A 12,520-nucleotide genomic window follows, 5' to 3' on the forward strand; every position below is an offset into this window, starting at 1 on the left:
GCGCTGAGAGGGAGTTGAATGGGCAGAGCCCGATTTGTTTATGTTCAGTGTGTGAATAGCTGATGGAAGCTTAGGTGCATGATAGGTTGGTTCCTTTTCCTCCCCTCCCATGCCAGGTGGTCTTTTGCTTTAAAATGTGCTTGCTGTGCGGTAATAAACGAGTTCCTGCTTGACTTGAGGGGATACACACACACACACACACACACACACACACACATATATATGACATATATGTCACTTGCAGGAAAACTGATGTAATTGGGTATCAACATTTAAGAAAATAAACCAGACTCAGAAAAAATATCACATTTTTTTCTCTCATATGTGGACTTTTCTAAAAGAAGATAGAAAAGTAGAAGAGAAACTTCAGAGAAGAGAAAGGGAAAAAGTAGTATGTAAGAAAGGTGATAAGAGAAGAAATGTAGAAATTGTATATGATCAAAGTACATTATTTCATATAGGAGATATCATGATTAAGCCCATTATTTTATTCAACTTATATATGGTAATAATTTTTCAATAAAAAAGGACGTTTCTGGTTTTTGGGCTCCTATGTAGCTACAACTCTGGAAAGAAGCAAACATACAGAAAAAAATCATGAAAACATGTCTTAGAGAAAACAGAAATAATTATCAATAAATTGGGGGAACAACATTATTTCTCAAGAAATCCCCACAATCAGAGAACTAATGTGAAAAAATCAGCATGAACTGAACAAAGAGAAAGTATGCAATTCACAGGAATTTTGATCCATGTTGTCATCTAAATATCCCCAAATATATCAGACTACAGTTGCTTACAGGGGCACCTATCCACATGACAGTCTTTATAGGGATTGATCCCAAGTTTCCAAGAAAATTTGTCCTAGAGTCATAGACTATTTGATATTCTATATCATAGGAAATAATAAGAAAACACGACATGAGTATTGTAACCCTGCCTTTTCTTCTATGCTCTAGGTTTACTAAATTTATTATCTTATGAATTTGGTATTGACACTCAGAAATGTTTAGATACATATGTAAAAACAGAACCATATATTTCCCTTTTCCTCCCCTCCTTACTTTTCCTCCTTCCCTCTCTGTATTTTTCCCTCCTTCCCTCCCTTCCTTCCTTCTTCCCTTTCTTCCTTTCTTCCTTCCTTCTCTCCTCCCCCTCTCTCTGCCCTCCATGCTTCCCCTTCCCTCTTCTTCCCTTCCCCTTCTTCCTGCTTTCCATTTTCTTTCCCTTCAGTGGTTGGGCTTGAATCAAGGACCTAAGGCCTTGAATATTCTAAGCATGCAATCAGTAGCTTCATCTCCAGATCAGAACTAATATTTCAGAATTATTAAAATGAGAAACTTGTTTCTTTATAAATGAGGACAAAAAAGAAGCCATAGAAAGGAGTGAAATATGTCATATCACAATACTATTTCTTGAGTTTATGATCTCATAACTTTTGAAATTTTACGATAAATCAAAGGTAGGGTATTTCCTTTCCAAATTATAATTATCTTTTCTTTTAGTCTTGAATCAAATCCAATCTCTACCTTGAATTTTCTAATAGGAGTAAATGTTTATTTTAACAGATAACACAAATATTTTAAATGCATTTAAAGTAAAAACCTATCACTTATAATACTTATAAGAATTTTATTTGAGGATGTGAAGATTTTTGGTTATGAAAGATGTTTCAAAGACAATTGTGAAGTCACATTCCATTCATTTAGGGACATCTGTGAACAAGAACATATTGAATATGTTCAACAAGAGCAACATATTCATTTTAGAAACATACATTTTAGTCATTTAAAAAATTATCTATGAAGAAGCCAACTTGAGTTCAGAAAGTGATTATAATTATTCTGAGTTCCATTAATGTGTGTATACATATATATGTATGTATATATGTATGCATATGTGTGTATGCATGTGTGTATATAAATATGTATGTATATAAGCTAGAACAGCTCTGGATTTATTCTGTTTTGATAAGCTTATTCTGAATTGAACATTTTAAAATCTTCTTTAGTATATATTCCATTTGTGGAAGCTCCCATTTGTGGAAGCTACCAACCTCTTTCTTTCCCTCTCCCCCCACCCCCTGCCCACTGTTACAGTTTGGATGTAATGTTTATATATTGTTTATGTATTGAAAGCATGTTCCCCTAGCTATGGTGATTTTCTTAGAAGTTCTGGCATTTCTAGAAGGAAAAACTACCTGGAAGCAGTTTGTCCCTGGTAGCATGGGTCCTTTGTGCTATATGTTGTCCCAGACATCTCTGGGGCTTGAATCTGCTTTCTGTTCATGCTATGAGCTCCTCTGCCATGTTGTCTCTATCACAAAGGATGAAACATTGGAAATTGAGTTAAAACATGTAATTATTCCCTTTGATTTGTTCTCTTGAGCATTTCAATCATAGTTCTTGAATAATGCCAACTAACACAGAAAGTTGGAACTATATAAGTGAAATCATTGCTATGATAACCCGACAATATGGTCGGTCATGGGGCTTGAACTCTGGGCCTGGGCGCTGTCCCTGTGCTCTTTGGCTCAAGGCGAGCCCTCTACCTTTTGAGCCACAGCACCACCTCTAGTTTTCTAGTGGTTTATTGAAGATCAGAGTCTCACAGACTTTTCTGCCTGGGCTGGCTTTGAACCAGGATTCTCGGATCCCCGCTTCCTGAGTAGCTAGGATTACAGGCGTGAGCCACCGGTGCCTGGAGACAATATGGTTCTTAAGCCTTTGGAATTTGGAAAATGTTGCAGAAGTAGACTAAAGTAAGTCCAGAAGTCTGAAAAACAGAGCTTAATAGGAAATTCTGTTGTGACCTCAGGAAGAACTGATGCTGGTAACACTGTACCTGAAATTTCTAGTGGGAACAGGTCTGTATTGGGAATTGAACTAGAGTTATTTTGTGTTACATTCTAGCCATTAGTCTGTTGGGAATTGAACTAGAATTATTTTGTGTTTCATCCTAGCCATCAGTCTATATTGGGAATTGAACTAGAGTTATTTTGTGTTACATCCTAACCATTAGTCTGTTGGGAATTGAACTAGAATTATTTTGTGTTTCATCCTAGCCATATTGAACTAGAGTTATTTTGTGTTACATCCTAACCATTAGTCTGTTGGGAATTGAACTAGAATTATTTTGTGTTTCATCCTAGCCATCAGTCTATATTGGGAATTGAACTAGAGTTATTTTGTGTTTCATCCTAACCATTAGTCTGTTGGGAATTTGAACTAGAGTTATTTTGTTTCATCCTAGCCATCAGTCTATATTGGGAATTGAACTAGAGTTATTTTGTGTTACATTCTAGCCATCAGTCTATATTGGGAATTGAACTAGAGTTATTTTGTGTTACATCCTAACCATTAGTCTGTTGGGAATTTGAACTAGAGTTATTTTGTGCTATAGCCTAGCAATTCATCTACTTTTTACCTGTGACCAGAGATTTTGAGGAAAGCTGTGTTCATACATGATAGACAAATTAATCTGAGGAAGGAAATTTAAAAGTAACATAACATTTAGTCTTTGTGCCAGTTATTAAAATCTCTTTCTAGCTAAGGATCAAAAACCAGAGTGGAATGGCTTAAAAAACAAGCAATTTGGCCAGAAGAAGTTATTTCTTTTTTGGGGGGGGGAGGGGTCCGGTCATGGGCCTGAACTCTGGGCCTGGGCGCTGTCCCTCAGCTCTTTAGCTCAAGGCTAGCACTCTACCACTTGAGCCACAACGCCACTTCCGAATTTTTTCTTTTTGCTTAGGTGGTGCTGAGGAATTGAACCCAGGGCCTCATGCATGCAAGGCAAGCGCTCTACCACTGAGCCACTTTCCCAGCCCAGAAGAAGATATTTCTGATGCTAAAAGTAAGGCTTGTTTTTTGTGTATGCATAGGAACGATAGTAATGATGCCTTGAGAATATCTCAGGAATTGGCCAGACCCTCACCATGTCAGACTCAAGGATGTGAAATAGCAAACCCAGTCGAAAGATTTTTGACATTGGAAAGTGCTTTCTTTGTTTCTAAAGCAACTTGCTCATGTAGGAGCCATGTAGGAAGCTATTTCCCCAGGATTTGACACCATGCACAGGTGTCCAGACACTTACAGGTAGACATCATCATGGCTGAGAGAGGAGAGCTAGCCACTCAAGCTGGTATCAGAGCTTGTCATCATTCTTTAGGATGTTCACTTTTCAGGCTTCAGCATGGCAGGATTATGAGGTCTTGGATGCTTTTAGTCGAACTCCATAGGAAAGACTGGGAAGCTAGACAACACTAAGCAATGTCAGGTTTCCCTCAGCAACAGCTTTGTGGATGATGCCTGAAACTGAGAGTGAAGCTGAAGGTGCCGGAGCAGAAAGTATCTGCTTAAGGGCAGCTCCAGGCATACAGGCTACAACTGGCAAGACACTAGAGACAGAGTTGCTGCATGACTTTGGAGCTCACATCACACTACCACATGCTCTGGTTACTAGGCATGGAGCTACAGGATGTATTGTTTGTTCTGTGGGGTTTTAGTCTTGCTTTACCCCGATTTCTCATTTCTAATGTTCCCATTTTTAGGAGTGGGAATATTCTTGCTGTGCCACTGTATCTTGTAATTTGTTATCTATTGTTTGTTTTACTAATAATTTTTTTTATTTTATTGTCAAGGTGAATTACAGAGGAGTTACAGTTACATAAGTAAGGTAATAAGTATATTTCTTGTCAAGTTTGTTCCTCATTTTTCTCCTACTTTCCCTACCCCTAACACCTCCCCTCCCCAAGTTGTTTTTCAGGGTCTCGCAACTCAGAGATTGCTTTCAATCCTACAGATGACTTTGAACTTTGATATTCAGACTGTGAGGTCTCTAGGGAATGGACTAATTGTATTTTGTACTATGAGATAGACATGAGTCTTCTTGGAGCTAGGTTAAAAGTGTTGGTTTGAATGAGCTTTACAAAGTCGGAGGGGGGGGGAAGGAGAAGGATTGGGATTGGGAGGGAGGGGGGAGGCTGGGAAGTGATGTGAAGGGTAAATAAAGGAGGAGGCTGCAATGCTTGGTAAGAAATGTACCCATTATCCTGCCCATGCAATTGTAACCCCTCTGTACAATATGTTCACAAATAAAATAAAATTAAATTTAAAAAAAAGTGTTGGTTTGAAAATGATTTGTCCGGCCCAAGGACTTCTGCATTAGAGGTTTATTTCTTAACTGGTAGCACTATTTTGGGAGAGTCTGCCTGGAAACTTCAGGAGCTGGACTCCAACTAGAGGAAGAAAGTCACTGAGGGTATGCTTTCTGGGGCTGTGTCTTTCTCTCAGGTTGTGTTGATTTCACTCTATTTTCTATCTACCATTAGACAATAAACACATTCCGCCACTGTGATGTTCTGTACAGGCGCATTAAGACGTGCAACCACCAACTGAACTCTGAAACCTGAGCCAAAATAAACTCCTCATCCTTGAAAGTGTTTTATCTTTTTTTTTGGTCGGTCATGGTGCTTGAACTTGGGGCCTGGGTGCTGTGTTTTTTTGCTCAAGGATATCATTCTACCACTTTGTGCCACTTCCATGTTTCTGGTGGTTAATTGGAAATAAGAGTCTCAAGGCCTTGAACTGCACAGGCTGGTTTAGAACTGCTATTCTCAGATCTAAGCCTCCTGAGTAGCTAGGCTTACAGGCGTGAATCACCAGCGCCCGGCTAACTTCCTCTCTCTCTTTAACACTCTTCGATCATTGTTTTTGCTACTGTCCATATGTCCTAAATGTAGTAGCTAATGGCTAGACGATTTACCTGGCAATGCACAGCTGGAAAGAGGCCGTACCCTCTGCTGGTCATACTGGGAACATGGGTAGTCAGAGGCTAAGCTGACTTAGATGACCGGGCTGCGCTAGTCGGGTGAGGCAGGTTGTGAAGCAGGCTGACCCACTGGGAGGCTGGACCACACAGCCTTTGGCACACCCATCCCTGGCGCTCTAGAGTCCGTGGGGCGGAGCGCGCTCAGCCAGTGCAGGTGGCGGTGGCCGGCGGGATGTACTGGTCCTGGGTCTCAGGGTCTCCGGGTCCGCAGCGCCAAGGGACGGCGGGCGGTGCAGGCAGCGAGGTGCTGCAGGCGGCCAGCGGGGGACGGCACTCGCTGCTGCTGCTGATCGACCACACTGTCCTCTCGTTGGGGGACAACAGCTGCGGCCAGCTGGGCCGGAGGGGCGTGCCGAGCTCGAAGCAGGCAGGTGAGTGCGGGGCCCGGATGGGGGTCGCGGCGGGCCACGGGGGGCTGGGGGCTAGGGTCCGTGGTGCTCCTAGAGGCTCGGGCGCGGGGGACCCCGCTGCGCGCCGCCCCGGCTCACCCCATCAGTTTCGTTTCGGGACTCCTCGGACTGGTTTCGGTTTCCAGTTCATCCGGAGAACCGAAGAATTGCGCGAAGCTGGAGGCTCCGCCCCGTGTGCCCAGCCTGGAGGGGGGGGGGTCCCCTCCGCTGTCTACCCCGTCCTGGCCGCGCCATCTGGGGGCGCCGGCTACCTGCCAAACGTGGTGTGTGGGTCTGACACCGGTAACTAGCATTTTGTACCCACTCTTATAGACTTGTGGAAACACGAAAGGAAATCACCTATAATTTCAGCTCATAGACACTTTCCAATTTCCAAACTCAGAAATTTGGAAACTGTATCCGAATTTTCCCCCTTGTCTTTTTTCCAGGTATATATTTAATTTTGATGTCAAAGATCTGCCATATGTAGTGTGTTGACAACTCTGTTAATTGCGGATTTAAAATTTGTTTTTTCTTGTAAAGATGCTACAGAGGGGTTACAGTTACATGAGTAAGGTAATGAGTGCATGTCCTGTCGACATTGTTACCCCTCCTTTGTTGTTCTCCCTCTATTCCTTCCCTCCCCCACCTCCATCACTCCTCCCTCACCCCAAGTTGTGAAGTTTATTTCTAATATACTGCCTTGTTGCAATGGGTCATCTTATATCCTTGTTTCAGCGTTTTGCTCTTCCCCTTCCCCTCCCCAAATTAGCCAAATGTATATACAAGATGCAGTGCAGTGACAACAGGGGATATATCATAGGGGAAGAACATACAAAGGAAACAAAAAAAATCACATAGTACATTTTAAAAGGACAGCAACAAAGAAAGAGCTCTTGTGTTCATATCTTGGGGTTCATTTCACTTAGCATCATCTTATATGGTCATATGTACATAGCTTTTGAGCTTTTCTACTCATCTGATAAAACTATCCTAGATGTGTACTAATTATTGCAAATAAGGGAAAGCATGGGACCTACATTTCTTTGGGTTTGGCTTGCTTCATTTTATATGATTTTTTCCAAGTCTTTCCATTTCCTAACAAATGGTGTCATTCTTACTGATAGAAGCACAGAATTCCATTATATATATATATATATATATATATATATATATATACACACACACACACATACACACATATATATATATATCACATTTTCTTGATCCATTCATCTACTGAGGGGCATCTAGATTGGTTTCCTATCTTAGCTATGGTGAATAATGCTACAACAAACGTAGTTGTGCTGGTAGCTTTAATATGGCCTTGTTTGTGATCATTTGGAGGTTCCTCAAAAGACTACACATAGAGCTCCCCTGTGACCCAGCAATCCCACTTCTGGGCATTTACCCAAATGATCACAATTGCAGTTTTAATTTATTTTATTGTTTAATTTTTTAACCAAATGTAAGAATATCATGAACATATTACCATAGTACCCTGGGTCTTGCCTGCTTGCTTGCTTTTTTCTTCCTTCCTTCCTTTCTTTCTTTCTTTCTTTCTTTCTTTCTTTCTTTCTTTCTTTCTTTCTCCCTTCTTCCTTTCCTTTCTCTTCCTTCTTTCCTTCTTCCTTCCTTCCTTCTTTCTTCCTTCTTTCCTTCCTCCCTTCCTTCCTTTTTCTTCCTTCCTTCCTTCCCTTTTCTTCCTTCCTTTTCTTCTTTTTTCTTTTCCTTTCCTTCCTTTCTTCTTTCCTTTTATTCTTTTCTTCCTTCTTTTTTCCCTTTCTTCCCCTTCCTTCCTTCCTTCCTTCCTTCCTTCCTTCCTTCCTTCCTTCCTTCCTTCCTTCCTTCTTTCCTTCCTCTTTCTCTTGAACTCAGGGCTTGGGGCAGTATCTGAGGATTTTTGCTGAAGGCAAGCACTCTACTACTTGAGCTATAGCTCCACTTCTACCGTGTGTGTGTGTGTGTGTGTGTGTGTGCACGCGCGCGTGCGCGTGTGTGTCTGTCTGTCTGTCAGTCATATGACAGACAGGACTTTTCTACATGAACTGGCTTTGAACCTTGATTCCCAGATCTCAATCCCCTGAGTAGCTAGAATGTAGGTATGAGCCACTGGTGCTGGGCTTATTTTTCCAAAGGACATCTATCTCCGTGTATGTGTGTGTGTGTGTGTGTGTGTGTCTGTCTGTCTGTCTGTCTGTCAGTCATATGATGAGAAAACAAGCCACATTTTGAGAGGTCTAATCAGGAGTCTTTATTAGAAGGCCAGTGATCACAGACATACTCTTTACATAAAGATCTGCAGCCTTGTGAATACACTTAACACTGTCATAAAACTGAGTCATGAGAACAGAAGAGGAAAGAAAGAGCAGAAAAACAATACCAACAATCCAGATGAGCTCCAATGGAGAGCTGAAGTGCGCTGTCATGGTATGCCTGTGCCTGAGCTGGTCCGGGCCTAAATAGGGTCAGGTCAGAGGGCAGGGTTCCAGGGAACTTGAGATCATGACCCAAGGCAGACAGGTCCAGTAACCTATTGTCCAAGTCCCCACTTCTGCCTCTAAGAATTCAGGCACCCCATCACTGGGATGGTGGGACTTTTCTGCCTCCACCATGAAGATAAAATGGCTCCAGTTAAACCCAACACCCTATCATCCACTATATGGCCAAGATGGTGTCAGTTAGATTCAGTATCCCTACTTCAGATCTCTCTCTCTCTCTCTCTCTCTTTCTCTCTATCTACTTGCCTACCTATCTATTCTATGCCAATACTCAGGCTTGACCTTGAATCCATGGCCTTATCATCTTGCTTGGCTTTTGTGCTCAAGTTTGATGCTCTAGTCTTGCTTGAACTTTGATCCTCAGATCTCAGTTTCCTGAGTACCTAGAATTACAGAGTTAAGCCACCAGAGCTCAGCTTTCCTTAGAAAAACTTAGATGCAGGGGATCATATACATATTTAACAAGGAAAAGGAAATTTGGGATTCAAGCGATGATGTACTGTGGGGAAATGATTAGGAAATATATGAGAGAATAATGAGAGAGACAATATGGATGGAGGTGGCCATCCGATGTTAAATATCCAGGCAGCTAGGATCTGGTGGTTCATACCTGTAATCCTAGCTACTCCAGAGGCTGAGTTCTAAGGATCCTAGTGTGAAGACAGTCCAGTCATGCAAATCCAAGAAACTCTTTTCTCCAATTAATGAGCAAAAAACTAGTTGAGCTAAAAACCACACAAGAGAGTGAGGCTTTAAATTTAAGCCCCTGTACCTACACACACACACACACACACACACACACACACACACACAACACACAACACACACACACACACACACACACAGAGCCAGGCATAGAAAGACAAGTACCACAAGATCTGTGTCATACATAGAATCTACAAAAGCTGATCTCATAGAATTTGAAAGTAGAAAAGCTACAGTGGCACACACCTATAATATCTGCTCTATGTTGGTTATGTCAGGAAGATCAAGCTACCTATTAAGACCTTGTCTTGAGAAACAGAATAAAAAAAGAAATAAAAGAAGCTGATGATAGAATGGAAGTTGAGCCTAATGAAAGGGGGGGGGGGGAGAAAAGAACTGGGAAAGTTTGATTAGTAGTCCTGAGCCACTTAGGAGTGCAATTACTCAGTAGGATGACTTTGTGATTTTGGAGTGCGATTACTCAGTAGGATGATTTTGTGATTTTGGAGTGCGATTACTCAGTAGGATGGTTGTAGATGATGTACCATATATTTTTTAAAAAGGCTATGTAGCCCAGTGCTAGTAGCTCATATCTGAATCCTAGACACTCAGAAGAGGTGAGATCTGAGGATCAAGGTTTGAAGCAAGCAGGGGCACAGAACCATATGAGAGTCATATGCAATTATCTATCAGAAAACCTGAATTGAAACTGTGGCTTGCTGGTTGAGTCTTGTGTGAAAAGGCCCAGGCTTTGAGTTCAAGCCCCATTACTGGCACACATATATGTACATATACAAAGAGAGGGGGGAGAGGAAGAGAGATATTTGACCTGATTTAAAGATTACACAAATTATACTTGTATTAAGACATCATATTGTACACTATAATCATGTAGGATTGTTAGGTTATTATGTATTGATTTTTTTCATCTTTAAAACAACAAGACAATTTTTCCTTGAGTTGGCTGCCAGTGGCTCACATCTGTAATTCTAGCTTCTCAGAAGGCCGATTCTGAGGACTGAAGTTTGAAGCCAGCTTGGAGAATTCATTGGAGACATCTCCAATTAACTACTACAAAAGTCAGACATAGAGCTGTGACTGAAGTGGTAGAGTGAAAAAACTCAGGGATAACACCCAGGAGTGGCACCCAGTACCAGCACACATGCAAAAAATTCCTCAGAAAACTTAAAGAAACATCAGAAAAAAATCAGTCAAAATAGTAATGCTATATCTATATCTATATTGATATCTATATATGTATATATGTGTGTGTATATATAAGTGTTTATATGTATACATGTATACACACATACATATACAAATATATACACACATGTGTGTAGTCACAAATATAATATGTATACATTGGACTGTAAGAGAAGATAAGGGTGTGGAAAGGGCTGTTTTTACAGATTTATCCTACTACTGACTCTGGCCTTAAATGATAACAATTACTCCACTTTCTGATAAGATAGAGGAAAACAATTTGTAAAGAGAAATTGATCTCCTAACTAAAAGCCTAATGCCATGTGGGGGAGGGGAACAAAGAACAATTTCTAGGTCAATTGAGCCTCAATTGCCTTTGGCTCAAAATAACTCAGACTGGGAGTTAGTGGTTTATGCCTGTAATCTTGCTAACTCAAGAGGCTGAGAGCAGAGGACTGAAGTTCAAAGCCAGCCTGGACAGATGGATTCTATTTTGAATTAACAAAAAAAAAGTAGGGCTACAAATGTGGTTCAAGTGGTAGAATGTGGACCTTGAGCCAAAAAGCTCAGGGACAGCACCCAGGCACTAAGTTCAAGCCCTAGAACTGTCACAACACTATTTTTTTGAAAGGGGTTGGGAATAAAAACAGGGAGAGCTTTGTGTTTTCTCTTTCTCTCTCTCCTCTCTCTCTCTCCTCTCTCTCTCTCCTCTCTCTCTCTCTCTCTCTCTCTCTCTCTCTCTCTGTTGATCATGGGGCTTGAACTCTGGGTCTGAGCGCTGTCCCTCTTCAGCTCAAGGCTAGTGTGCTACCACTTGAGCCACAGCCCCACTCAGATCCTCAGATCTCAGCCTCTTGAGTAGCTAGGACTACAGGTGTGAGCCGCTGGTGTGGGGCTGAGCCTTGTATTCTCCAAGCCCTGTGCCTCTTAAACTATATCCACAGCCCTCAAAGGGTGAATTTAGGATGGTATGTCCTAGCCCCCAACACAGAAATGAGTGATAATGGGACCCTTGGTGCCAACAAAAATGATACAAATTTTTACCTATAATAATTTAGACAGACATTTTGGGAAAGTTTAGACTGGCTTGTAGAGGAATGAGATTGGGTTTTCACTATAGACTCATTTAGGAGATCACTCTCTAGGAATTCTTTCCTTCTTCATTTTACACACAGGAGGCAGGTTCCACCATGATTTGAAAATCCCTAATGGAAGTTAGCTGGCCGCTTTTAATGGGTAAAGTCTACCTAGAGTACAAGGTTGTTCATGATTTCTGATTGCTTAAACTGGAGCTTTGTTCCTCTGTGCTTTGACCATCACTCTGAGACAGGTTTGTATGCTTACACAGGGAAGTCATCTTAGTCAAATGGCATCCCAATTAATACTATAACATGGCTATATTATCATAGAGATAGTGTGACAACACACTGACCTTAGTTCTTTCCAATACTTAGCAAGGATTTTAGACTTCGATTTAGAAGACAAGGAGGAGACAAGGAGTTTGGGTGACCCTTCTGTTTTGAAGAAAAGTGTTGCCTTGAAATTATTAAAATAATAATCTTCTGGGTTTTTGTTGTTCCCAAAGAACACATTCAGGCACTGGAAACGCTTCATATCGATGTTGTGAGCTGTGGGAAGGAACACTCGCTAGCCGTCTGTCACGAAGGAAAGGTTTTTGCTTGGGGAGCTGGTTCTGAAGGGCAGCTGGGGACTGGAGAACTTAAAGAAATAAATTTTACACCTAAGTAAGTATCTCATGTCACTACTTTGCTTGTTTGACATTTTTGAGTATCACATACCAGGCATCCTTCAAGTCTTAGGACCAGAGTTGTGTACTTGGTGGTTTACTCATTCTCTCAGCTACCTAGGAGGCTGAGATCTGAGGATCAA

General features: G+C 41.4%; 1 protein-coding gene across 2 annotated transcripts in view; it reads left to right on the top strand.

Moving 5' to 3' along the window:
• Positions 1–5,998: 5,998 nt before the first annotated feature.
• The window catches only part of LOC105995892 (probable E3 ubiquitin-protein ligase HERC6), a 53,523-nt gene continuing 47,001 nt past the window's right edge, over positions 5,999–12,520 (top strand). For both annotated transcript variants that reach the window (XM_013029804.1, XM_013029803.1), the window contains exons 1-2: positions 5,999–6,200; positions 12,216–12,375. In XM_013029804.1, coding sequence (XP_012885258.1) covers positions 6,002–6,200; positions 12,216–12,375 — 359 coding nt within the window. In that variant the 5' untranslated portion in view covers positions 5,999–6,001. The remainder of the gene's footprint in view (positions 6,201–12,215; positions 12,376–12,520) is intronic.

This window comes from Dipodomys ordii, unplaced genomic scaffold (assembly GCF_000151885.1).
Source record: "Dipodomys ordii isolate 6190 unplaced genomic scaffold, Dord_2.0 Scaffold123, whole genome shotgun sequence".
Classification (NCBI taxonomy): Eukaryota; Metazoa; Chordata; class Mammalia; order Rodentia; family Heteromyidae; genus Dipodomys; species Dipodomys ordii.